The following is a 27,661-nucleotide window of genomic DNA, read 5'->3' on the forward strand; positions in this document are numbered from 1 at the left end:
TCTTAGCTTTTATGAATATATGAGAGAAAAGACCACAGCCAGAAAATCCTTCTCCAAACCACTAATAGTAACCCTAAGAAAATGGTCTGATCTCTCTTGATGAAATTGCTTTCATTTTTAAAAATCTGTTTCCTTGTTTCTGTAAAGGAAAAAAAACCCAAAAAACAACCTGCAGAATAAAATAAACTGCTGCTATCCAAAAATTATGGATGTTTTAAGTTAATTTGCTGATTTGTAATAACTTCTTCATAAGTTCAGGACAAAAAAAGGAGTTTTAAAAGTATAGAGAAGTGAGGTAGATGCAAAATAGAACCAAAGCAGACACTTCATTCTGGCTTTGAACCACAGCTTCTGCGCTCTTCCTGTGCATATGTAGAAATGAGTGCAGTCTTATGCACAGCATGAAATGAAACAGCATGTGCACCCTGTTGTCACCTTGTGCAAATGTGACATTTGCACGTATCTCAGCTGTGTTGTGCACAGGGAGAGGAAACTGGAGTGCCTCTACCTGGGCTCCACAAAGCACCAGTCTCTGATGCCACCTTCTAGCAGATGTCTGTCATCGCTGTACCCCAGCTCAGCCAGACACCTGTCACATGATAGTAAATAGCATAGGGTTACCATGTGCTTCATGTGAGTTACACAAGTATGTATGAGAGACCTAAGTGAGGGATCCAGCCCCAAAATGATGCCGCCAAAACCACATCACAGCCTGCTTCAGCATCTGCCAGATTTTGTGATACTCTCCTCTGAGTGAAGGGAAAGATAGACAGATTTGTACTAGCAGTGACACTAATCTGTTACCCAGGTTAGCTCAGAGTGAGTGAAAAACAAAAGGATTCTGCATTTGTGATCTGCTACTTAGTGACTTGTCAATTTCAGAAATTTTAATTTACACCTTTTTTTTTTTTTTAATCTCTTGTTACCTGCACTTATCTGTCATTATACCAGTGGAAAACCCTCTTTAAGTTCATATGACAACATAAAACGTACTTCTCAAAGCTTCAGGTGTATTGCTACTAAGATTTACTAGAAATTGCTTAAGATGCAGTTTACTTATTTGTTGTAATTTAATGCAATCAAGTATTAGATATGTACTAGTGCCCTAATTTACACTTCAATGTGTAGGTATGGAAATCTCAGAAAATCAGAAGAAACAAGCCATGCAGAATGCCCGTAAGTCAAGGCAAGGAAAAATTAAAGGTGGGTGTTGAAAATTGCATTGCCTTCTTACTGTGTTCCATTGATCTTTTAATTAGGAAATAGCACAGTCTGGCTGTGGCTGAGTTTTTCAATCTTTTAAAAACATTTTTTGTGCCTTACATGGATCAAATAATTGCCATTAACCTGTATTTTAATATTAAAATCCAATATCTGTCTAAACTGTCTACTAAATCAGCTCCCTAAGCTTCTTCAAACAGACAAGTCAGTATTCTGTATATTAGAGAAGAAACTCAAGAGGTAAGGCAGGGTGTTTAAGGTTGTGATAAATTGGACGCACAGGTTAAATTATAAATTAGCGTTACAGTTCCTTCCTTTGCTTTTACTCAAAGAGCTTGTTCTTCCTTACCAATTCTGTGTCTTCTTTAAAATGTCCTAAAGTTCTTTTTGCAAGTCACATTGTTACGTTATTTATAACAACAGTCAAAATGGCTTCTTCTGGCATTCCTCTAGAAGGAAGGATGGACCAGAAGCTTGTTTGTCAGGAAATGGCTTTTTTTATTCATTTCCTCTCTCAGAAAATAATCACAACAGAAACAAATCACAAAGGATTTTGTCCTTTTCCATCTTAAAGTCAAACTCAGCTAAATCTCTAGTGTGCTGAAAGAAAAGTGGAATAAGATTTAAGTCTGAGTTTAGGAGTGAATGAGTTGATGTTGTCTTCTGTTCACTGAGATGAATGTTCTTAAAGCATTTTCTCTTAATCAATTAATAGATACCCCTGGAACCTGTGAGGATTTTCAGGGGAGTGGCTAATGTTTGTGATTAGGAGATTCTGTTCAGAATGCACAAAGCTCAAAGTCTTAAGAACATTAACCCAGAGAAATATATTTCAAATGGAAGAAACAACATTCTTGTTGGTAGCAGTATTTTGCCCAGCCTTACTCTGAGAGTGGACTGAAGCACTAGTATCTGCTGTTTGAAGTCATTCCTTTGAAATGCCAAGATGTACTTATGCAAACAATATAGTCCAGCTGTGTGGAACTGCTGCTTGTTTTTGGTAATTCTGTTATATTAATTTTACTGATACTGTTGTCTTCTTAATCTAAATCAATGCAGCAATTAAAAAGTGAAACATCAGAAAACGTGACCCTTAGTGGTTGTGCCATTCAAGATCATGGCAAAATTCATCTTGTCTCCTGGCTGTGCTTAAATTTCCCTGGCTGACTCAGGTGCTTTCTCCAACTGTTCTTCTGCAGGTGTGAGTTATAATGGGTGTCCCGTGCCTCCTCCACACCAAACCCTTCATCCCCTTCACCAGCGACACATCACCGTGCCTACCAGTGTCCCACAGCAGCAAGTATTTGCCCTGGCAGAACCCAAGCGGAAGCCATCCCTCTTCTGGCATACCTTCAACAAACTCACTCCTTTTAAAAAGTGAGGGGCCAAGGACCTGGAAAGACATCAGCACAGAGGGAGACTCACTCCAGAGGAGGACCTTGGAGACACGGTCAAGCTTATTTGAGCTCAGTGAATCTCCCATTTCAGAGGCAGAACCTTGGGTTCCCCTGAGCCAGGAGTGCAGCCTTTGTCCTGGATAAGAAAGAAGTTTGTCAGGGCTGCTCTGAAGTCCATGTTGCCAAGTGTCAGCATTGCTGATGAAGAGCAGTCTCTCTTCTGACAAAGACAACTTGCTGTTACTCAGAAACAGCAGTATTTGATCTCTGTTTCTTAGTTATGTTGAAGTAGTGAGGGAATCGTGCAGGTCGTTGTAACATTTCATTTTTCTTAACCTTATATTGATGGCCAAATTTTGGATAGGGAGGAATTTTTGTATAGGGATGTATCAGCAGGGAGTCTGAGGAGAATTTTCTCCTTCCTTTTGGAGAACTGGGCACAGATCACCTATTAAAATCAGGTGGAGATATCCCATATGATTAACCAGGTATTGCAGAATTTAGTGGACGCTAATCCTTCCTATCCTTTTTCTATTGCATTGCCAAATGGCAGGAGAACATCCCGCAAGGCCTTACCATATTCCAGATTGGAACAGGGAAATTTTATTCTGTCCTATAGAAACATGAACAGAGTGTGAAATGGACTGTAAAGATATGTACATTTATTGTCCATATATATGGACTGTAAGATATGTGCACACAGGTGGAAACAAGAGGAGCCCAGGGCATCTCAGATTGATTAATTTCAGTCAGAGCAGATGCATGCATGTATGCTCTTCAGTGTAGAGCTTTCACATTGCTTTTTCACTCATTTCTTCACCTGGGAGACTCTTCTTTGTATTTCCAATATGTTTATTTCTCTGTGTAAAAAATACATTTTTATTTTCTCACGGAGATAATGTGAATGTACAAAATCAGAGTTGAGACAATACATGGTGACTGCTGGCTATGTTACGTAGATCTCATGCTTTTTATTCATATAGCTGGACTTAGAAAATTAATAAATTGTAATGTAAATATATTGAAGCGGTCTGGATCCATGCTTCTTGTACACATTCAATTGACAATGGGTTTTGACCAATAACTTCTTCAAAAAGAAAGATAAATCCTTACTGGAAGGGACAGAGAAATTGTGTGGACCAGAGGTGGATTTTTGTCTTGGTGTCATCAGTCCCCACTGGAAGAGGAAGAACCTGACTTGATTAAGGTCAGTTCTGGCCAGCATATTCAGTCCATGCATTGCTTCAATTCCTCTGTGGCATGAAGTTGATCTGGGAGAATAACTTTTAAACAGCCACCAAGAAGAAAGAAGATCCTGATATTTGTAGCACTGATAGTTTCTGCTTGCTTGCTGTCATCAAGGATGACAAGACTGCTGGGAATATGTAAGGAAGTAAAGACTCAGTATGTTTCAGAACTGATTTGCTATGAATGTCTTTACAATACTTTATCCTATGCTGCTGATTAGGGGCATTACCTGATGATTAGGATAGGTCCAAGGGTATTTTTGACAATGGGCACAATCAGCTTTGTCATGGATTTGTAATATATGAAAAACAAACAAGGGGCTAAATGCCAGGCATTTTAACAACAATGTAAAAAAAGCCTTATCATTTTAAAGAGGTATTTGTTCCTACTAGTATTGTTACCTCCATATTTTTATTTATCATCAGTGTTGTGAAACCCAGTACTAAATAGGTTTTGTGATTTCATAACTTTGTGGCCACTTCTGCAAAGCCCAGGTTTGTGGTTTTGATTTTAAATTAGACCTTTTTGACAACTGTACATTTCAAATGCCTTGTGTATATAGCTCAGCAATAAGGCAGAGTCTGGTATGCTCAGCCAAATTGTGCCCTGCATAGTAAATTTCATTGCTTGTGCTTTCCCATAGCAATGGGAGATGACCTAAACTAGTTAAGACGTGGAAGTGCACACTGACATTTGTAGTGATCCAGCTGAAAGAAAATGCACAGGGAAGTTGGTGAAAAAAGCTGCTTGTATATTTCTCTTGATGTTTAAGCCAGCCGTTGCTGCTCAGATTTTTAAAAATAGATAATTCTAAATGCTCAGTTTAAACATAAGGAGCAGACTTCCAAATGCAGGCATGGATGCACACCCTTCCCCTCAAATGAGTAAGCCTTTTGTGTTTTTACATGCCCATTTTTGTGGGTACCTGCCACGTTCAGGCCTGTAAACCAATGAGATGCATGTACGGTGCGAGTGAAGATGATGTTTTTCATAATGACATTTTGAGAAACTTGTTATAAGTGCAAAAAAAAGGCTGGATTGCAGTGCTCACCCAGAAACTTTGCTAGCTGGACCTGAAGACATTATGAGATCCACACTTACATATGTGTCTTCACTGAAACTTACTTCCTTCCCATGCTCGGTTCTGTGGGGTGCTGGAAAAAAAGGTTTGGGGATTTTTCTTCTGTCATGTCAGTGCCCATGAAGGCTCTTTCCATGTATTAGTGCTGGTGCCTTAGCCCTAAAAATGAACAGAAATGTTTGCATATGGTTTTGGATGCAGCAGGTTTTTTCTCAAGAGGAGAATTTCAAAGAGATAAAAAGAAAATATTTAATGGTGAGGATTACTCAGGACGGTTCTACATATAGTACGCTTCATGTAGACATGGTTGTTTTGTAATGCTCTCTCTGTCTTTCTTTGCAATATGACCTTGCAACAGATTTAAGATCAAATATAGTAAGACAGGCCAAATTTATATTATGCCATAGTCTTTTAAACAAATTATAGTGAAATTAAAACACACAATTATATTATTCAACAATTAAGACAAATATTTACTTGGGAGTTAGCCTCACTTCAGAGTCTGTGGGAAGGAGTTGCAACTAAGATGTAGAAGTTTGAATTCTAGCAACTCTTGCCCTGATTTTCCTTCTGTTGGCAAAACTTAGATAGATATCATCAGAAAGCTGTGATGGCAACATCTGTTCTTTTCCACTTGCATGCTTTAAGTTACTATAAAAAATTCTAGGGCAACTACTAAGAACATTTGTGCCTCATTTTGATAAAGCCCAGCCGGAGCCTTCCTGATGGCCTGCTGAGCAGATAACCTCAGACTTTTTGCATGAGATGCAGTAAAATATAATTGTCCTCAAATGGGTTCCCACTGAGGTAGGAGATGCCAAACCATAATTGCATCCAACTCAGAGCATTTGATGTATAAAATAATAAGATTGTTTTACAAGTGGTTCTTGCCATGCTAAATTTCACATTGAATTTTAGTGGTCAGCGTAAGAACTGAGTTCAAAGACAGACTTCTCAAATGTTCCACATTTTAGTTGTCTTTTGGAAATAATTATATCACAATTTTGGAGCCAAAGGTCTTTAGCCATAACTAACACAGTACCTTTCTCTGACTGCCTTTCTGCTTTTTTTAATATAGATGTGGCATTTGGACGTAGCAGATGCCGTCTAAATGATCTCTAATTTAAAACTCTTTTGTTGTAAATACTAGGGATAACTTGCATATATATTTTATTTTGGTAAGTGTTTTGTAACATACCTTCCGTACATTGCTTTGTGCATCTGACCCCGTGTGTGTGCTGTTACACGTGTTGTAAATGAAGTGTCCTGGCTGCAGAGCAGAGGAATTGGCTGTTGACAGCTGAAGTACAATGTATAGGACAGCAGTAGCTTGATGTGCATTTCTTCTGGAGTAACTGCATTGCAAGGTTTATTTACTCTTTGAATGTTGTTTGTCAAATGAATCTATTTTCTGGAAATAAGTACAAACTTACATTCCTATTATTTTTCCCTTACTGTACATGGTTGAATTAAATAATATACAAAGCTGAAGTCCCTCATCTCTGTCTTATAAAACTTTATCTGCAGTTTTAAAATTGTTGTGGGGTTTTTTATTGTCTACGAAATTTCCTTCGTGATGCAAAACTGTATCAACTGTCATATTTCTTCTAGTATTTTAAAGAAAAAAGTCACACCATTCTCTTTTTGTTTTCCCAGTAACAGCTTCAGTACTTCCCAGCACAAATTCATTTTGACAATGCCTAAGCCTGGTTCTGGTATTGATTTTTTCATTGTTCAGGCAAAGCCCATACTTGCTGCTGTCTCAGCCTGTGATTACTGTGCTTTACCTTGTTGTGGCAGAGGGTTCACACAGTGCCCCTTGAAATACATGCCAGGTGCAGCTTCTGTGCTAATTAAGCTCCTGCTAACAGAGGATGGTGACTTAAGTACTGCAGTGCAGGTAAGGAGGATTTAATTTTTTTTTTTTAATGAAAGCAAAACCACTTAAAATGTTTTTTTTTTTTTTTTAACAAAAGGCCTGTTCTCCACATATGTGTGAACAGGCGTACCTGCCTGCTTGATAGAGCAATGGGCAATGCAGCTGGGGATTCGACTTCTCTGATTCAGGAAAGTTTTTTGTGTCTCATTATTTTGACAGGGCAGAGGGCCACATCTTAAAGGTCTGCCTGTGTCCTTCCTGCTCCAGACTGTGTCAAAAATTGTGTTTTGCTGAGACACATCAGCTTTAACAAAGCAACATACTTTGTTGAAATATTTTCATCAGAAATGTTTTGACAAGTTCAAATGCTGGCACAATAGCTGGTTTGCTAATTCTTTACTCCTCTTACCAATATCTGGGCTCTTCTATTTCTTTGTTCATCTCACAGCTGAAAGTTTCTGCCTCCCAAGGCAGCTGCTGCAGTGGGATGTGTGCTGAGTGCTCCAACATTGAAGTGAAAGGCACAGTTTGAGCACTTAGTGAGATAGATTAGATGACATAAAAACATACCCTAAGCAAATACTGGAGTAGGATGTTGCAGTCAATAGGCTTTCTAAGGACCCTGTGGTTCATCTGGCCAGGGTGAGCTCATTTGTGCCTTTTATTTCATGCTTGGGCAGTCAGGCTAAATCCTGTAAATCATTCTGTACTTTTTGCTTTTAAGTTCCTTGAGAGCTGATCTATCAGACGGAGCTTTTAGTTTGCACAGAAATAGCACTGCTTGTCTTAGATTTTTTTTTTTTATGCTTTAGGTTTTTTCCAAAGGCTGCATAATGACCTGTGCTTAGTAACAGAGACAAGGACTCAAGCCTTTTCATGTTCCAGAATCAAAGGAGAAATTAAAAACTCAGTGAAAAACAGCACAGCACGTAGTTTTTAAGGAAAGCACATAAATACTCCTTATACAAATAAATGTGTTTCTAAATGCTTTACAAAAATCTAGCTACTCTATTTAGAGGATATGTAATTGTGAGAATATGATAAAACTGTATAAACTCTTAGCACACTTTTTTTGTTAATTTTAAGTCTCTGTTTAGTTCACTGCAATCAGAACTTGTCCAGTGCTTGGAGCTGAGAACTCACCTACTGCCACTATTAGGTATTTAGGCTCTGATTTCAAAAAACAAACGTGTGTGTGTACGTGTTTTACACCTGCAGCTCCTTTGTAGACTCCATGTGGCATCCCCAAATGTCTCAGCTGGCACCTGCAGCAGGTTGCACCAGACAAGTGACCTGCATCCATCACACCTTCCTTCTGTTTACATTACACATTGTCTGTTTTCAGCACATCATTACATCCTACATTTCTGTTGTGCATCTTGGGGGAGAGTAGGGGAGTATGTATGTGTGATTGACACCTGGACAACATTTATTTGAGTAATTTTAATGTTCTAAGAGTCGGACACCTGCATTGGCAGCCAAACCACTCTGTGGACAAGCAGAGGTTGTAAGGTGTCTATCTGCATCACTGGAGTCATCAGTGAAGTTCAGAAGAGCAGATCTAAGAGGAAGGAGTACCACTGCTCTTCAAGGGCTGAGTTTCTCTCCAAACACAAAGGTGATGTAGGATTTTTCCAGGGATTTTTTTCAGGAAAGCTGAAACTGCTCAAGAAGAAAAGAGGAGCCTCAGGTGCACCATGGCCTCTTCCTATAAGCACACCCCAGACTTTAGTGATACTGACTTATTGAAAAAGTGTGTAGAAACTGCTCTGCTAATAAGGTGAGGTATATCTAATTAACCATCATGGTCATTGCTGTCATATTCATCTCCTAACAAAGGTAATTAGCACAGCAGTCAATCTAAAAACCTCTGCATCTCTTGCTTTTCAGATGCAATGTTTTTTAAGAGCAAAGATTAACTCTTTGCTCCCATGTAATTATTCAAATCATTATTCTGTGATGAGACAAGGCACTAAAAAGCAGCTGAAGGAAACATTTGTTTTTAAGGCTATTTCTACAGCACTTTTCTTGGTTGTCTGTTAAAAATGCATCAAACCAGACTAACTGCAGAGTCCATCAAGGTATAGATAACTAATGAATGATGTTATTCCTAACTGGCAGGATAGGCTTTTTTTTAATGACTCAAACTTTTAAGTGAGAAAGGAGGCTGAGGCTAAGCAGGCTTAGAAAATTTCAGATGGTGTTTAGTGGGTAAAGAGAAAAGGATTGTTCATTGTGGCTCTCATTTATTCTTGTCAGCATAGCAGCAAGGTTAATTTGGCTACAGAAGTTCATTCAAGTAGAGCAGCGAATTGCTGCCCATGGTCACTCTTTTTCCCCAGGGCGTGGTGGACACCATGTCCCAGGTTCAAGCCAGGGCAACTCAACTCTTGCAATATTTTGGTGTAGCCACAGGGTGGTGGTGAAGATCTTAGAGAAAACTTCGTTTCTCTGCTGCGCTGAGGGAGCGTTCTTTGATGTGTGCAGAGCACACGTGCCACATCTTTGCAGTGTGGTGACACCCTCAGACACTGTTTGCAGTCACTTGAACCAACAAGGGTGAATTAAGGCCACTTCCTCTAACACATTAACTCACGTTGCTTTTGGTTTTATCCTTCACTGTTGATGATCAGCATTTAGGGAGTTGATGATAAGCCCAGTTGACTTCCACTAGTAAGGACTGTTGTCTAAGGAGACAACAGCCGTTCCAGTAGTTTCAAAAAGACACAATTAAGAATTGAGTTATGGCATTTTTCAAATGGCATTTTTCAAATACATAGTTTAGTAGCCCAATAGCATTGACTGTTCCTTGAATAGCTAGATAGGAAGCCTGCTTATTAGACATGAAAAACTTTGTAGTTCTATTTATTTACTCTATTTTTAATCTAACCATGTTACTTCTTTTCCATAATCACCTAATAATTGTAATGCCACATTCTCAGCATTTTTTGTTTTAATTTCTACAGTCTTTGTCCCTAAATCCATTGTAAATTACCTGATTCAGAAATTACCTTCAGTACATATTTTTGCAGCACAGTAATGGTGTGAGACATGCCTTCTATCTCACAAACCATCCAAGGTGTCAGAGGCTAACATTTGTGTGATATATTTGTACAAAGGAACAGGAAATCAAAGCCTTATTAATCCATTTTAACAATTTCCTTTTATGTAACAGTGGTAAAAGCCAAAGTACAGAGCACTTCAGCTTAACATTGGAATAAATAGAAAGACTCCACTTTAAACCTGTGTTTTAATTATTGAACAGCTCTCAAAATTAAATCACTGACCTTTGAGAATTTAGTCACCAAACAAGAGTTTGTCCTTAAGGCACATATTGGAGTGTTCATTCCTTTACATGAAGTTTCTACACTGAGTTTAAAGATGCCCAAGAACACTGCAAGTACCAAGTGAACAAGGTAAGAACAAAGGTCCCATATATATGATAATGATGATGTTGATGTCAGGTTGTGGAGATGAGTGCATGTATGGGGACGACACTGTCTGTTCTTGAGGCAGGAAACGCTTCCCTAGACAACTGGGAATGGGATTCTCTGTAAGGAGACAAGGACTGTCAGACTTCTCCATGGGATGCATCATAGCCTAACAGTGTCATACAGAGCACTTCGTCCTTTTGCACTCTTATGGAGTCCCTTGACTAAGGCAGCAAATATTTATATACCTCAGAAGGAGCAAATGTCTTATCTGTTTTCACCTTTTTTAGTGCCAACCAGAAGCAGCAGACAAAGTGGGATTTTTCTGGATGGTGATCAAACATCTCTGAGTAAATCCACTGGCAAAGACACCATAAATAATTTCTAATAATGGTTCTAAAATGGGGAACTTTTCTAAACACAGAATAAAAAGATGTCCCAAAGTTAAAGCCTTACTCTGTAAATTAGATTAAGGTTGTAATTATTCTTACTGTGGACATACTGGTGTCTCTCTACATGGCACTTGTGTGCATGGTTTCACGAGAGTAAGAAATTGTGGTGAAGGGATTAAAGATAAGACATACTTTTTTAGTCAATGCTAGTTAATATTGCAAAAGAAATACTGATCTTACTCCTCATTAATAAAAGAACCAATTCCAAAGCCAATTGTGTAACATTTACTCATACTAACAATCAGTTTTACCCATTTAAGTACTTAACCTATATAGCTGAAGCTTCTGTGCATTTCTGGATATTAATTCCAAATAAAACAGGTATTAATTTTGTTGCTATTTGCTTTTTACTCCTCAGTCTAGTCTCTTCCCAACATTTGTTCTTACACTCAATTAAACCAGCTGTGTCCAGGATTAAGTCTTAATGATTTCAATGGGCCTATATTAAAAGACATTATATAGGAAGGACTCTCTAGTGAAAAGATAAATATCAGATGGACTTTTAGTAGCAAAGTTACATGAATTGGGAGCACCCAGATAAAGACTTGTTTTTGCCAAAAAACTCTCTTGATCCCTCACACCTTTGCCCTCATCTCACTCTGCTCCAGCTCTTACCCCTCCTCAGAGGTCATTCAACTTACTAACCCAGTAGGGGACTAATTTGAGTGAATAATAATAATAAAGTAAATTTAAAAAGAATTAAAAGTGATTGCTTTGTGCTGAAGGAGGGGGTTGAATTGACACTCTCTCCTGGGAGATGAAAGGTACAACTGTGCAGTCACAAGTAGATGCAGGGAGAAATGTGGATGAAGAATTGTGTAAAGCTAATATTTCAAATGTAGAATGATGCCAGGACTGATATGTCCAGTAAATAATTATTTAAAATAGCACTTAGTAGTCTCCAGGACTGTAATTAATGCTATAGAGAGATTTTAAATAAAACAAAAGAGTAGACATGGCAAAACTCCATTTCCTTATTTTCCTCCCTGCACTACCCAGCATTCCTTTCCAAGGCAGGCATAGACAGATGTACTTTTTCTTCTTAAATATTTCAGCCAAAGTCATATAACCTATGTAAAGAATGAAAAGCTGGATTGTACTGCTGGCTATTGTAGTCAGCACAGCAGAAACACAGAAGCAGGACGTCTGCACCCAAGGGTATCCTGGCATCCCTGGCAATCCTGGGCACAATGGCATACCTGGTCGGGACGGACGTGACGGGTCAAAAGGAGACAAGGGAGATACAGGTACTATGTTCAGAATGAATGATCTAATATATCAAATGCAAGGCCATTCACTCCCAAATTTGTCTGTAGTTGCTCTGCATGAATAGGATTATTCTGCCTATTCTTCAGAAAACATTTCAGACATTTGTCATTTACCTATTTGAAGAAGGAAATATAAAAAAAGGCTTAATGAAAGCAAGACAGCAAATGCTATGGAGATGTCAGGTTCATGGGATAAAAACAAAAGAAAAAGAGGCTTTACCTTCTATCATGGGCATATTTTCAAGTCTATTTGAAAATTTTAAAGCAAACCTACTCCTACTCCTCTAAGATAGAAACTATATTTCTGCAAAGAGCTTCAAGCCCACTAAACAAAAAAGCAATAACTGATACCTTGTTTGTTGCAGTAAGAAATATGCAGTGGTAAGAAGATTTCTCTTTCTTATCTAAATTATACATTGGTAGACTTGATTCTGAGTGTGCCTACTTGCTGTAACTCAAGAGTCACTAGAGTAAGTTCAGAAATTGAGACTATTGAACAACAACGTAGGATTTATTTCTGCTCTAGCAGGCTATAATAGAGATTTGTCTGAGATATCAAAGCCAGAGATAATCTCAGCATCCTAAAGCTAATCACCCCCATAATACCTTAAGCCTTAGGTTGATGATGGCCCTTGTGCCCATGCTGGAATATCAAGGCCAGGGTTGCAGAAGGTGATAAATCTGCAGGCATGTGGACATGTAACACTTCATCACCTTTTAAAATATCAAAAGAAACAAAGATTTCCATTACCATCGTAATAGGCACATGCATTTGACTGCCCTCTTTTTCTGTATGCAGGGTTCCAGAAACGTGAGAAAGATAGAAAACCTAAAGCTTTCATATTTTCATTTATTTTCTAAAGGCCTTTCCTGCACTCCAGTGAGTTATCATACCATTACATTCTGATAAACTCTCCAACGTTTTTCCTAAATTAATCTGTTATGATGACTGTACTGACTGTTCTTTGTTTGAACAAAGTGGGGTGAATGCACCATTCTTTACACTCTATGTAGATACATCTTTGTGGTTTAATACATGAGAATTAATTTTGTTCCTTACCAAGTCCATGAAATTTCAGCAGATGCTGGGATGTACCCAATGTGCAGGAAACTGCTAAAGAACTGTTCTCTGGTCTAAATGACTGGAGAGCTACTCTTGGAACCAAACTGCCAACTCTGTTTTTCTTCTGTTGCTGCACTTGGGATGTATCCAGTTATTTGATCACAGACCTCTTGGGCATTTGTACTACTTCTGTACTACAAAAATCACTTCTATAATTGCTCTCTGTAGAGCAATGGGAAATCCATGTCATGCTAGGTACAGGGATCAAGAGTGTGAATGCCTTCCTCAGCTTTATAGGCAATATTATTTCACTGTAATGATACATTGCCTTTGGTCAAACTCCTGCACATTTGTCTTCTTGATTTGGGAGTTCACCATTCTTAGAATCACAGAATCATTACAGCTGGAAAAGGCCTCTAAGATGACCTAGTCCAACCATTAAACCAGCACTACCAGGCCCACCACTAAACCATGTCTTTGTTAAACTGCTAGGCTTCCTGCCCCAGCAATGCTTCTTGCTGAATTTTCATGGATGGAGGCAACAAGAGAAGTTTTCACACTGGTGATCCTTGCCAGGTTATAACAACTGTACATGTCTCAACAACTTGCCTCTTTATGCCAAGGATTCCTTCTGCACCCAAAAAGCACCATCCTCAAGCAGAGTTTCTGTGCTCTTTGTCAATCTGTCTGTAAGATAAAACTACCAGCAGTGGCAGACACTAAAAGTCAGGAATAAGGGTATGCTTTACATTACTGTTTGGCCAGGCTTGAGGAGAAAGGATTAAAGAAAGACTCTTCCCAAATTTTATGGTAATTTGTTTAATGAATATCTGTGTTTTTATTTCTGTACTAGGTGAACCAGGAATTCCTGGCAGTCCAGGAAAAGATGGTGTCAATGGAGAGAAAGGTGAACGAGGTCAGAGAAGTGCTTCAATTTTATATTTGTCTATGAACTGTTTCCCTTATATTTGTGAACTCATCATACAATCTCATCTATTTTAAATGCTCTCATTTCTAAATTGAGAACAACAAACTGTACAAGCAGCATTATTCCTAACATGAGAAGCCAAAGGCTGTTGAGCTGAATTGATCAGCTTTTCTTGATGGATTGAGTGTATGTTCTTTATAGTGTCCTTTTTCTATCAACTGCTAAAGTGCCTTTCACATCATGAGAGCTTCACCTTCAAAACCTTGCAGGAACCAAAGCCGTTTTGAAGGCTTTGATCTTCTGATCAATGATGGATGAAGGATAAAAAAAGCATAGGGTAGCAAGTAACCCAGACAAACACCTTTAGTTGTGCTGCAGTAGCTACCTATGTAACCCAAGAGAAATAGAAATTATACGTAGAAATGTTAGAAACATGTGACAGTTCAAGTCAAAGTCAGGGTGTTGTAAAAAAAAGCCCCTTCCTCTGATTAACTTGTGAACCCTCTCACCAATTTTGTATACCAAAGGCTGCAAAAAAGTGTGGACAGATGTTGCTTTTGTATGAGATGATGTGAGCCGTCAGTGTTATCATCAGCCCATAGACAACCTTCCTTCCTTTGAGCTTATTCTTGCTGCTGCCAGCCAGAGCACCTGTTTTCTAACAAAACAACAGGCTCTTCAGACATTATGCTTATCCTGCTCTTAAATATATGAGAAACTGTGTGTACAGTGAGCACAGTGGAGTATGCACAGTGGAGATGCACACCTGCACATGTATCGCCTCATGATGAACCTCAATTTGTGCCTTCCAATGGAGGATCACAAGAAAGTTTAGAGTTGTTTTATTTTGTTTTTATTATTACTTGTTTTTGTTTTCGGTTTTTTTTTTCCCTTTAGGAACCAATGGGACTGTTGAAGAGAAGGGGAACAAAGGAGATAAAGGAGAAAGAGGACCACCTGGGAAACTGGGACCAAAAGGATTTATGGGATCAGTGGGTTACAAAGGTCAGAAGGGAGAGCTGGGACTGCAAGGACAAAAGGGGTTAAAAGGAGACATTGGACCCATAGGTCCAAAAGGAACAAAGGGGGAAATTGGCCACCCTGGAAGAGTTGGTTTCCCAGGGCCAATTGGCCCGATTGGTAATCCAGGTCCTAAAGGTAATATTGGAGGTATAGGGCCACAGGGTAATCCGGGAATTCAGGGGGAAAGAGGCTTGAAAGGAGACAGAGGAGACAAGGGGGACGTAGGTGCCCCAGGAGTGCTGCCAAGGAGTGCTTTCAGCGTTGGCCTCACAGCCAACACCAAGTTTCCCCCTCCGAATCGCCCGATCAAGTTTGACAAGGTGCTGTATAACAGCCTGAACGACTTCAACTCTGCTACTGGCAAGTTCACCTGCAAACACCCCGGTGTTTACTATTTCACCTACCACATCACTGTCTACTCGAGGAACGTGCGCGTAGCTCTCGTGAAGAACGGCATCAAGATGCTGCACACGGTGGACAGGTACCAGAGCGGAGAGGACCAGGCCTCGGGAGCCGCCATCCTCGAGCTGCAGGGAGGAGACGAGGTGTGGCTGCAGGCCCACCAAGGAGAGGCTTTCAACGGGCTCTTTGCAGACGGCGATGACGATACCACCTTCTCTGGGTTCCTCCTGTTCGGCACCGCTGACCCACCGCAGCCACTGCTGCTGCCCACCCCGTAGCTCCGCGTTATCCCCGAATGCTGCGTGCCTGTGCCCCTCAGCCCTCCCTAAGAGAGGGGCTGGGCAGTTTCTGCTGGATTCAACGGAAAAGGCTTGGTTCTAGGAAAAGCTTCTGCACAAGAGAGGACAAGTCTTCAGAATCGACAGTGCTGGGCTTAACACCTTGGTGGTTTGATGACTTACTTGAGGCGTTCACAGGGGTGTGTACCCCCGTTCTGATGAACAAATTTTAAAGCAAAGTGTGGATGAAATAAAAGACAGAAGTTCTGGAATTATGTTGTGTGGGATATCTTGTGTAAACAAGACACAACAGTAAGTTCCAAGCCAGTTTATATCTTCCAATGTGGCATGTGTAGATGGACTTGAAACTAGGTTAGTTTCCATCCAACCACTTTAAAATAATTTTAAAACTTGAAATTAGTATAGTTTGATACCTCTGCAGAAACTGCTTGCTCTGTGGCGCAAGCAAGTTTCATTTACAGCTTTTAAATATGGTTATTTTCTCTCTGTGTAGTCACAGGTCTGAAACTGAGCAAAATGGAGTGATAGAAGGAAGTGCCATGTGGGTTCTCTGGTGTGGGCAGATATTCAAGACCAGTGCAAAAATACAGCATAAAGCTGCTGTACTTCAGAATTAGGTGGTGCAAAACAAATTCTCCCAGATTAAAGATAATATTTAATCAACACTGAAGCAGCCCTGCCAGAGAACTGATCAAGAGTTATTTCCTGTGCCATAAAACAGGAAATAAAATATACATATTCTTTTTTTTATTCCTTGAATTTTCTTTTTCTTCTTCTTCACCCCTCCCACCTCCTTTTCTTCTAAAACTCAAAAATATTAAATACAAATATTAGGAAGTCTCATTCACTTGTCTTAGAAGAGAATAATGCAGAGATGCCAATGGAGATGGGTCAGCATCATGAAATTAAATGCAAATTCAGTGTTAGGAGCTTAAGGCCTGGCTTCCCATCAGCACCTCAGGGTACCAGGGGAATGTGGGCATGTTCCCACAGTAGCTGAGCCCGAGTGTGGATCACAGAGCCCAAACGCAAAGGGCACGGTGGGTTAATTCACGAGGAACAGCTGCTCTTCTCAAATGACAGCGAGGGAGACGCAAGGGCACTCAGGCGGAGGAAAGGGCTTTGTGAAGTTTTCAGCAAGAATGAAGTTTCTTCCCATAAGCCACACGCCGCAAGCTTGTATCACAGAAACATGTAGACAAAAAAAACCATTTTAAAAGGGCTTTAGGTTTCACTGGAGAACGCGTAGGACAGGTATCAACCCGGAGCGGCCAGGTCGGGCGCTGGTGACCCGGGAGGCGGGACAGGCCCGGGGAGAGCCCAGAGCTCGGAGCAGAGGTGCCCGGCGGGAAGCGGGGCAGGCCGAAGGAGCGCTCAGAACCCGGAGCAGAGGCGCCCGGCGGGCTGAGGGCCCGGCGGAGCCCGGAGCTCCGCCTCGCTCCGCCTCCTGCTGCCGCTCCTCCCCTCGGCGCGGACGCGCGGAGGTCGCGGCCGAGTGCGGCGTGCGGAGGCCGCGGCCGTGCCGGGCCCGCTCCGCTCCGCTCCGCCGCGCTGCTCTCCGCTCCGCCATGCTGGGCGGCTGTCGGCGGGCGCTGCCCGCGGCGCTGGGCCGGGCGCTGCGGGGCCGGGCGGCGGGGCAGGGCGGCCGGGCCGTCAGCACCAGCTGGTGCCCCGTGGGCACCGCCTTCGATGCGAGGCAGCAGCAGCAGCAGCCGCTGCGCGGCGGTGCGGCGGGCAGGGACACGGTGAGCGGCGGGACGGGAGGGCCGGGCCTGCTGCGGCGGGAGCCCTGGCCGCTGGCAGCCTCGTGCTTTGCTCCGCTTGTCTGAACTGTTTTAAGGGAACTTTCTGGGGGTGATTTTTCTCATGTGTGTAGTTTTTTTTTTTTTAAATAAGAGTTTATATTGGTTCTGGCAAACGTTGTGGCTTTTGGCCACAGAAGTGTTTGACAGTGAGGGCCTTGTGCGTGGCAGCGCTTTGAGCCTCAGTGGTGCCCATAGGTGCATAAAGTGAGATTGGCCCTTCCTTTCCCCCTTCCGTGCCAGCGCTGCCCCGGCCGTGCCGCTGCACTCGGACCATGCTGCTCACATCCTCTTGCCTGGGCCTCGTTCTTGATGCCTTTTCTGGGGCAAAAGAAGGATTTCTTTGCTGATTTGGTGACAGTTGGGTTTTCTGATGCCTGTCTTTTTAGGGTGAGTCAGGAGCGTTTGTTCAGCAGGCTCCTGCAGAGGGTAAGGTGGCACAGTGCATTCAGAATAGGTGCAGCTCTAAAATCCAGGTGTTTGCCTGCTGACTCAGCTGTTCCTGCCATGGTGCCCAGCCTGGCGAAGCTGTTGAACTTTGGGTTTTAGAAAGGATAAATCTGACCTCTGTTTATAATCTGGAACTTGCTTGGGAAACCTTTTTTTAGGTTCTCATGCCTCTGCGAGCACACTGGTGGAAGTCTTGCTTCAGGAAATAATCCAGTTAAATATTGTCCATTTGGCTGGTCTAGGGAATGTGTTCCAGATGATTCACTTGGCCCACAGTTCTTTTGGAATAGAGGTGCGTATTTCAGGCTCACAAAGAGGCAGTGCCAGGTAGGATGTCAATGCTGAGACCAAGTGAAGACAAAAACGTTTCAGCCATGCAGCCAGTGACATTAAAGAACAGAGAGAACTACACCAAGCTTCATTTTTTTTGGTAATTTTAATTTTTTTTATATTAAACTTGATATCGTATGTAAGAAGAGTTCTGCATCTAATTTATCTCTAAGAGGAGATACATCCTGGTCACAAAGCACTGCACGTGCAGGAAGAGCTCACTTGGGAAGGTGGGTGATGATGTAGGGCAGCAGGAAGACCTGGAGCTCCCATGGATATTACAGGACACTGCATCCATCCTCTGGCTGAGGATCTGTGTGAAATGGCAGCCTCGAGTGTCTTACACAGCAACATTATTTAAGAGTGCTGTGATACAAGTGTACTTACGTTTGTGTGCACATGTATAAATATATAAAAATACCTTTTTCAGTGTTCACTTCAGTCCAGTTCCTGTTCTCAAATAATAAAACATGGGAAGTGTGAGGATAAGTTCCCTTTCATTAGCAAATAAAGAAGGGGTTTTTAGCAACAGTGACAGAAAGAAAATAGGACAAAGCAACCCAGAGTTTCCAGATGTGTACTTGAAGGCTTCCTTTTGCTTCAGAATATATACTTGTGCAGATGAGCTGTCAATTTGTAGCTTTTTGTTTTATTTGGCTAAATATTAGCAAGCTGCAAACCTGCAGCTGACTGCAGTAATACAAAGAGTTGCAGAAAGTGGATTATAAACTGACTGGACTTCAGATTTGAAAATCCAGATTGTGGTTTTTGGATACTGAGGTTGAATTTGGGAGGGATGGGTTTTGTGTGAAATCACATACCTTTCACTGTTCGATGCTGTAGTCAGTGGGTGAGGAGATGCTCATGTTGTAGTTGGGCAGTTGCAAAGGGAGTGTGTTGCTTGAAGAGGTGTTGCTTTAATTTAAATGAAATTAAGGAATTGCTAAGATAAGGTTCTTCACCCAGGGGGTGGCTGGGCACTGGCCCAGGCTCCCCAGAGAAGTGGTCACAGCACCAGCCTGACAGAGCTCAGGAAGTATTTGGACAGTGCTCTCAGGCACATGGTGTGACTCTGGGGACAGTGCTGTGCAGGGCCAGGAGCTGGAATTCAGTGATCCTTGTGGGTCCTTTCTTCATGTGGAAAAAAAACTCAAAGCTTTTTCAAACAGTGTTAAAATGATAATATAAAAGCAAATCTTTAATTGAAAGCTTTCAAGGTGCACAACATGCTGATAGGTACACGTGATACTGTAGTTCTACATTTTTAAAAGGTTCGTTGATTAGTATACCTAAAAAACTTTGTCCAATTAGAAGAGCAGCTGTGTTAGTTATTTTCTTCTCTGGGTTTAGCCCTATTGGAGCTCCCCCGCAAGTCTTTCTGATCTTCTAACTCTGCATTTTATTATGTCTATGATACATGGTGCAAAATAAAGTGTCCTTGCTAAATTAACAGGCAAGACTAAACAGAATTTCAAGAATGCATCAGTAGGAGTTTGTTAACTGTGAGAAAGAGAGCTGGGAAAGGACTAGAAGTTACAACTATGTATTAACAGTCTATACAGCTACAAATACATGAAGAACACATAAACCCCAAAAATCTTTAGGCATCACTTCCAGCTCAGGGGATTCTTTGATTCTTTCAAATCTTTTTTCTGTTGTAGGTCTGCACTGTGGAACTTCTTGATCTGCTAGCATTAGTATCTCTTCCACAATGCAGAACATAAGTGCCATCTGCATTTACCCTGCACAAATAAGTGTGTTTACCTGTGGGACAGGGCCAGGCTTGATAGGAACTTCAGGAACAAAACTGTTCATTCCACAAACATTTTCACTTGTTGATTATTCCTTTGAGGTCTGCTTCCAGTATTGGGGGCTCATTTAGTGAGCCTGAGACACCTGTCCTGTTGCCTGCAATTTCTTGATATCTGGTGCTGCTGTCCAGTGAAGTGTTACAGTGTGCTAGCTGGGGTCATTTGGGTAAAATTCTGTAGTGGTAATTCAGTCTTGAAACAAAGGTGCAGAAGTCAAGGAGGGCAATAGTGATGTGTTTTCACTGTGTTTTGCACTGCAGGGTCTGTTTGGTGTTCCAGAACTGAGCTGTCCAGAAGGATTTCGAGAAGCACAGGACAAAGCATTGCAAGAATCAGAGCAGCTTGTCCAGAAGGCATGTTCAACACCACCTGGGCCAGAGACTGTAATGATCTTTGATCAGCTGTCAGATAGCTTGTGCAGAGTAGCAGACTTGGTATGTTACTTTTTTTTGGTTATACATAAATTCTTTTAAACTGGCTGAGCTTACACTATGTTCCATTTTATGATTTCCTACACTGCAGTAATAGCAGTGTAGAAATAGCAGATCAGCTCCATGAAGTTTTGTGTTAAGACAGAAAATGAAATTGATTGAAAGTGAATTGCAAAGGCTTTTACCAAATGATAGGGAAGTGCAAATCCTGTAAAACTGTCCAGTTATTTTTAAGACAGATGCAAAAATAGTATGGAAGTCACAACAAGAAAAACAACAGTGAAATCATACTTGTGTTTCTGCTGCAACATTAATACATAAGCTCTCCAGCTTGTCACTTATATTGTGGAAAAGAGGGTTTTGATTTCAGAGTTAAAGTTGGAGTGGCAATGCACATGTTTTAGGTTATGATCATTTATAGGTGAAGGTCCATAAAGAACTTGCAGAGTAAAGGCAGCAGATGAAACTCAACAGTATAATTTTTTTATTAACACAAGAAGAAGGCAGCAATTTCTTAGATTGTAATTTTTGTGGTCCACAGATTTAGAGTACTTGGTCTGATATTTTGCATCACAAAACTTTAAGTTTAGTAGAGCATTTCATATTGCTCCCTGGAAGTTTGCCCAAAGTATATAATTTATCAAAGCATTATTCTTTGGTTGGAGGAAGCAGAACCAACCTCCATACTGAAATCAGTTCTTAGTGAATAGGTCAGTGAGTTTTCCGAGGTCACTTGGGTTTTCACATTTGAATGTCTCTGTGTGTTTTCAGTTCTCCAATCTTGCATCTTATTCTTTTGTAGATCTAAGACATCTTTTGTGCCATCTTTTTCCTTCTGAAAATACTTAAAAGCTCTGTCAAGTCATTAGTTCTTATGTTTTGTATAGACTATCCCTAATTCTGCTTAATCAAGCAATACCTAATTAAAACATTAATGTCAGAATTCAGTTGCTATAGTTTTGTATAAGTTTGCTGAGCTAAAATTATCTCCTTTGTACTATATTCAGGTTTTTTATGTTCACAGATGCACAGCTTGCAGAACTGTCTGGAAGTTATTTGGTGATTGTTATCTGTTGTTAGGAATTTTGATATCTGTCATTCAGAGGATTTTAAAGAGGAATTCTAAGAAATAAAAATTAAGTGTGTAACATTTTTAAGGCTGCCTTTTCAATTAAACTGCAATAGTATTTTATACTGTCAGCTTGTTGCATGTACTTTCTGTAAAATCGTGCTTAATATCTTCAGTATAGTCCAAGACTTGAAATATATTCCTAATATTTTAAGTCTATCATTTCAATGCTAAAACTGCCCTGACTTCACATCAGCAGTTGTGGAAGCCCCTAGCTCCCCAGCCCCTTTTAGCATCCTTCTAGCCTTATGACCCCCCTGAAGGATTTGGAGATTTACAAAAAATCAGTATTTCTTCCTATTAGGAAGTATGCACATTTAGTGGTGTGCTTTCTTCTTAACTAGAACATTTAGTTTTAAAAATCTTTCTTAATAACATTCAAATATGTTGGAGTAGCTCTGTGTTGTAAGATACACACTACTTAAAATGTTTTAAGAAGTGAAATAATGATGTTTATTTGAAAAACACAGGCACTGTGTGGTTTAATAATTGTCAGCAAAGTCTTCCAATCAGCTTTATGTTTTAGACAAAAAAAGGCAAATTCTACAAAATGATTGCATAGAACTATAGAAATAAGTGTTAATATAAATGGAACTGCTTGAATGCAATTTTTTTATAAGCCAGAAGGTTTTTTTGTCTTTTTGCCTCACTGTTTTCTTCTTCTATTGTGTTAGGCTGATTTTGTAAAAGTTGCCCACCCTGACTTTGCATTCAGAGAGGCTGCTGAAGAAGCTTGCAGGAACATTGGTACTGTGGTAGAGAAGTATGTTTTCTTCTTTTTTTCTCTTTTTTTTTTCTGTTTCCATATGCAGCTTTAAAAATTACTGTATGATCATGTATGAAAACAGCCATCAACAAAAAATCTTTGTGCATGGGAACAAAGTGTCAGTCTTCTGTTACAGATATTTAAGGGTTTCGTTTTGTTACAGTATCTCATGAAAGGTTTTTCTGTTTTAGTTGCAGTTTAGGACTCCATGTCCCTGAAGCCCATCAAAGGCTCAAGTGACATTTTTCTAGGACTTGTGACAATTCTCTGGTGGTTGTAAAGTTTATGTACAAAATGCTTGAAAGTAGATTTCTCAGGACTTTGATTAAGCATACCAATAACATACCATATAACAATATGACTGCAATATCTGAATTCCACTTCAGATATAAAATTTATAGAAAGAAGAAATTACTCATATGTTATCTTGAGCGGCTCATAAACCATTGTGTGCATGTGTTTCATTGCCCGGCATATCCCACCTGGGAGTGCAGGATAAAATGCCAACAAATCTGATGGACACAGTGTTATCTGCATGGGGACAGTGCTTGATGTGTGGAACTGTTCTGAGGACAGTAAGCTCTTAGTCTAGCCCACTGGCAGTCAGCAGCACATTCATCTCATGGCAAACTTGAACACAGGTTTTCCTTTAATGGAGTCTTCTCAAAGAAAGGGTTAGAAAACCATTCTGCCACCTTTATGCTTTCACCATGATTATCTTTGTTCATAAAAAATAAGCAGTGTTAGACTTGCTCATATTGCCACAAAATACCATCCAAAACTGTTTTTCTGTCAGATGCACAACACCTGTTTCCATGCTGGTTTGTCCACATGTGCTCTGTATAGAAATTTTCTACTTTTTAACTGTGATTGTGAACCCGAAAGCATTTTGAACATACAGTCCTTGGCTTTTAATGTTGTTTCACTAAATACTGCATTTGAATAAGTAATACCAGGAAACTGAAATATTAGTCTGTTGTTAATGCATGATTCTTTTACTCTGTATCTTTTCAGATTAAATACAGATGTTGAACTGTGTCAGAGTCTGAGATGTCTGCTAGCTGATGAAACTGTAATGAGTTCCTTAGATCCAGAAACCAGGTACTTATTAATGCTTGTAGATCTTTACAGATTAGAAATAGAATCTTGCAGATTTAGTTTCTTAGATGGTATATATTGTTCCTTATTACACTTATATTTTGTATTTTCTTAAACTAATAAATGCAACTTTTGGAAAACAAACCATATCTCCATTATTCACTTATTAGTCTCTACCAAACTACCTGCACAGGGGTTAGGAAGTTTGTAGTTGTGTAATCTTGGAGAATGTGACTGTAGAGCACAAGATGTATTTATGCTGAATAACTGAGATCTTGCAAGAGCAAAAAAACTGAAAACTTAAGATTTTCTTCAATAATATTCTTTTGATTAAAATTACATACTGTACTGTGATGTACATATCAATGTTTTTAGGAATAAAATAAGGAAGAGACTATATAATTTAATTTCACTCTATAGAATTTCATTTATATTTTTCAAAATCAGATTAGCAGTACATTTATTGAAAGCTTACTTTATGATTGCTGTAATAGATTTTATTAGCTGTGTATGCAGTTACAGTTTTGAATTATTTATTCACTGACATGGTTAGACAAGTTTAATGTATAAGTTATTTCCTTCTTCCTTCTTTTACCATGATCAAGGATGTTAGATTTGGAAAGGTATTTTTCTGATGTTAGAATAAATGAAATGTGAAAAGAAATTAAAATGGTAATCTGCACAAATTGTTTGAACATCTAGATTAAGGTACTGGAATTATTTTGAAGGATGTTTTCAAAGCAGATGACTAAACTAAAAACAAAGGACAAATTGTTTCTCACTGAGTGAATTGTTAAGTACCTAAAACATAGGAAATCTTTGTCCCTAATAAAAACATTCATATAACTGTGGTGTTAATCTCTGTGAAAGACATGAAACATAAATAACTACTAAAGGCAAGATCTGTTAAGAAATGCTGCTTACTATCAAATGAGGCTGTTTTAACAGGGATTTACTGTATTTTTAGGCGAGTTGCAGAACTTTTTATGTTTGATTTTGAGATCAGTGGCATTCATTTGGATGAAGAAAAGGTAATTTCTGGCTACAATGTATGAACAGAAGTTTGTCTGTCTACAAAAGACCAGATAATGAAACATGTGGGATGTGAAAGCACGTGCATCTGGGTCAGTTTGTCCTATGTGGAATTTTGTCACCTTAGAAGTGATTAATTTTGTCTTATTTTAAATCACTTCTAAAGGTAGTTTTTAGATAGTTGGTTGTTCTTTCTAGTTTGGTCCTCATCATTCCTTTTTGTTCTGAGGAATTATAAGCAATTATTATGGGATCCTATTTTCTTTCTTTGGTGTCTGCATCAGATATTTAAAATAGCTGCTCAGCTGTCAGAACATATTTACAGAAAGGGAAAAGCAGCACTCTGTGCACCTTGAAGACCTTGAGGTTAATGAAGTGCCGTGTGTTAGAAGGGTTCAGGTGTGTGTCCAGGCACTCCTGGGGTGCTTTACACAACCAGAAGTTGTAAATCTTGTTCAACATTGAGTATCTGGGCATAGTCTGATTACCTGACTTGGAACTTTTATATACTTTTGCAGTAGTTAGTGATGGATTTTTCAAACTCAGCAGCTTACTCCGTGCTTTGTGGTATGGATGATCTCTGTGTTCATAGTTCATGTCACTGTATGAAGCTAATTCCTTGTTTATCTGAGTCATCCCCCCCTAAAAGATCTTCTACCAGACTGATGCTATAGAGTTATACTGAAGATCATGGTTTTGATGGTGTTTTGTGACCTAGAAAATGGTTCTAGAATGTATTTTTACAATTACTTTGTCCAAAGAACAGCCCTGAAACTTCAGCTCTGGGGTTTATGTCTGATTTGACTATTGGTTCTGTGGTGCTTCATCTCCTTTCATTTACACTTTCACTTATTTTTACATGTTTTCCTCTTCCTCCCTTGCCTATGTCACTTTCCTTGTTTGCTGCTGTGTTTCTTTTAAATTCTCATTTAAGACTTTAGAAATCCTTCCCTTTTGTAAGTTGGAGTTTATTTCTGCTACAAAGACTTCCTGCTTTTTAAAATAAAACTCAAAAATATATTTTCAAGAGAAAGGGTGGGAATGGGAAGACAGAGATCACAGTATGTCATTCTCTGGACTTTACAAGTTATGTTGTATCTTTACCCTCAGCCTTTTTTTTTTTTTTGAGCTATGAACCCACACACAGTAGAGACCATACTCCAGTAATGTGAGCAAGTTCACTGAAGCACATCTTGCATGATCAAGTGCATGAAATACTGTGATGGTGATAAAACTCTAAATCACAAACTCCTAAGAGAAGGATTGAAATACTGTAAATAGTTTACAGTCTCCAGACAACAGCACAATGCAAATGGGAAAAAGAATTTTATTCTGTATCTATTTTAGGGTACCTCTCTAAAAGATGCTTCTTTTTTTTTATTCAGTGTTTTACATAGCGATCAGTTACAAGTTAGCAAAGCTTATGTAAATTCTACTTGAACTCCAGTCTATATTTTCCTGCTGCAGAAATGTGGGCATTTTCTTTGAAATTTCAATGCTTTATGAGCATCTAATCTTGTTTACTTGCCCTGCATTATGACTTTATTGATTCTGTAGGTATAATCTTAAGTGTTGTATTTTCTGCTTAGTTTTTGAAAGAGTCCTTTAAGGTTTAAAAACTTTGAGTTCTGCTTGTACTCTGTCTGAAGATATTATTTTGTGCTTTATTTTTCCTACAGCGCAAAAAGGCAGTCGACCTCAATGTCAGAATATTGGATTTATGTAACGAATTTCTGATAGGAACTCACATTCCCAACAAGATTGACAAACATGTTTTGCCAGAGCACATTCGGTATAATTTTACAGCTGAAGGCAATTACCTACGAATTGCTGGTCTACATGCTGATTGTCCTGATGATCTGGTTTGTATTCCCTGACTTTACTTTGGCATCCTTTATACCAGAAGTGCATATCAGTTATTTGACTTGTTAGTGAGGCAGATCTATGTGGTTTGTGATTATGCTGTAATTACTAACAAGGAAAAACATTGGTAGAATGTAATAATCAGTGGCATACTTGATAGTAGCAGGTATGAAATAATGGCTGTGCAGATTGTGAATGGCTGGAAGAAGAAGAGGGGTAGAATACAGACTGGATTTTAGGCAAGCACACTTCATTTTATTCAGAGGTGGGATCCCATGGATTGCAATTCTGAAGGGTAGAGGAGCTCAAGAAAGCAGGCAGTTCTCTAATGGCAGCATCCTCCAAGCATGTGAGAGTATTGAGATACTCAGTGCATCCTGATTCTTAGAAAGTCAAGCAGATGTATCAGGAACCAGGCTTGACAAGCAGACAACTCTTAACAAAGCTTCATCTCCAAGAGATAGGATACATGGAGTGGAAGTTGTTGCTCTTGTGCTGAGAATGACACAGGAACAGACGAGAGGTAGGACTGTAGAAAAGTAAAGAAGGTTTTATTCAAGAGAGCCACGCAGTTTTTGTATAGTTATATGATAGATCCTATTTGATTGGTTAACTAACAAAAACATCTTCCTCACACACTGTCTTTGAAAAGAACAGGAAAACAAAATAGAAAAACACCACCTGCAAATTGTTTATACTTGACAAGTTATCACATCTTTCCAACTCCCTAAATTTTCTCACAAACCACTGTGAGAAACGCTTGCTGTTTCTCTCTCTTTGTCCCATGATATCCTCAGGAAGGTACAAGATCCAGGGGAAGAATGTAGAAACATTGCCTGTATGTGTAGATATGATGTTGGGAAAGTCAAAGCTCAACTGCAGTTATGACTTGGAAGGCATATCAAAAGCAATGAGAGGAGTTACTGTTGCCTTGTTACTAAAAGCCTGAGCAAGGAAAACATAGGCTTAATGCTGAGTTAGGTGGGTGACAGTGGCAGCAGACAGATAAGGCTGAGACAGGCTCCTCACTTGCTTTTGCCTCAGTGTTCATCAGTGACTTTAGTCCAAGGCAGGAGATTACAGTCTGGATTGGTGGACAATCCGATAGGTAAAAAAAATAATTTCATGATTAGACTCAGAGAGTGGTGGTAGAAATGCACCCTACAGGAAGACTGGTAATGGAAGAATTCTTGCGGGAGTCTGTCCCTGTTTAACACCTTTATCAGTGACATAGAGGAAGTGACAGAGGGCTTGCCT

General features: G+C 39.7%; 3 protein-coding genes across 11 annotated transcripts in view; all 3 read left to right on the forward strand.

Moving 5' to 3' along the window:
- The window catches only part of SPATA13 (spermatogenesis associated 13), a 172,158-nt gene extending 165,720 nt beyond the window's left edge, over nt 1–6,438 (forward strand). For all 8 annotated transcript variants that reach the window (XM_064409195.1, XM_064409194.1, XM_064409199.1 and 5 more), the window contains 2 exons: nt 1,129–1,203; nt 2,421–6,438. In XM_064409195.1, the coding sequence (XP_064265265.1) occupies nt 1,129–1,203; nt 2,421–2,602 (257 nt within the window). In that variant the 3' untranslated portion in view covers nt 2,603–6,438. The remainder of the gene's footprint in view (nt 1–1,128; nt 1,204–2,420) is intronic.
- A 139-nt stretch (nt 6,439–6,577) lies between these two features.
- On the forward strand, nt 6,578–15,956 carry LOC135294227 (complement C1q and tumor necrosis factor-related protein 9A-like). The gene is made up of 4 exons (XM_064409203.1): nt 6,578–10,242; nt 11,765–11,956; nt 13,894–13,956; nt 14,866–15,956. The coding sequence occupies exons 2-4, from the start codon at nt 11,791–11,793 to the stop codon at nt 15,669–15,671; spliced, it is 1,035 nt and encodes a 344-aa protein (XP_064265273.1). The 5' UTR covers nt 6,578–10,242; nt 11,765–11,790; the 3' UTR covers nt 15,672–15,956.
- Nucleotides 15,957–17,177: 1,221 nt separating this feature from the next.
- The window catches only part of MIPEP (mitochondrial intermediate peptidase), a 65,404-nt gene continuing 54,920 nt past the window's right edge, over nt 17,178–27,661 (forward strand). Inside the window, exons 1-6 of one of the 2 annotated variants that reach the window (XM_064409204.1) lie at nt 17,178–17,437; nt 20,346–20,519; nt 22,320–22,408; nt 23,426–23,512; nt 24,477–24,540; nt 26,221–26,403. In XM_064409204.1, the coding sequence (XP_064265274.1) occupies nt 17,261–17,437; nt 20,346–20,519; nt 22,320–22,408; nt 23,426–23,512; nt 24,477–24,540; nt 26,221–26,403 (774 nt within the window). In that variant the 5' untranslated portion in view covers nt 17,178–17,260. Of the gene's footprint in view, nt 17,438–20,095; nt 20,252–20,345; nt 20,520–22,319; nt 22,409–23,425; nt 23,513–24,476; nt 24,541–26,220; nt 26,404–27,661 lie in introns of those variants that run through there. The other variant, XM_064409205.1, reaches the window with a different exon arrangement.

Source organism: Passer domesticus, chromosome 2 (assembly GCF_036417665.1).
Source record: "Passer domesticus isolate bPasDom1 chromosome 2, bPasDom1.hap1, whole genome shotgun sequence".
Classification (NCBI taxonomy): Eukaryota; Metazoa; Chordata; class Aves; order Passeriformes; family Passeridae; genus Passer; species Passer domesticus.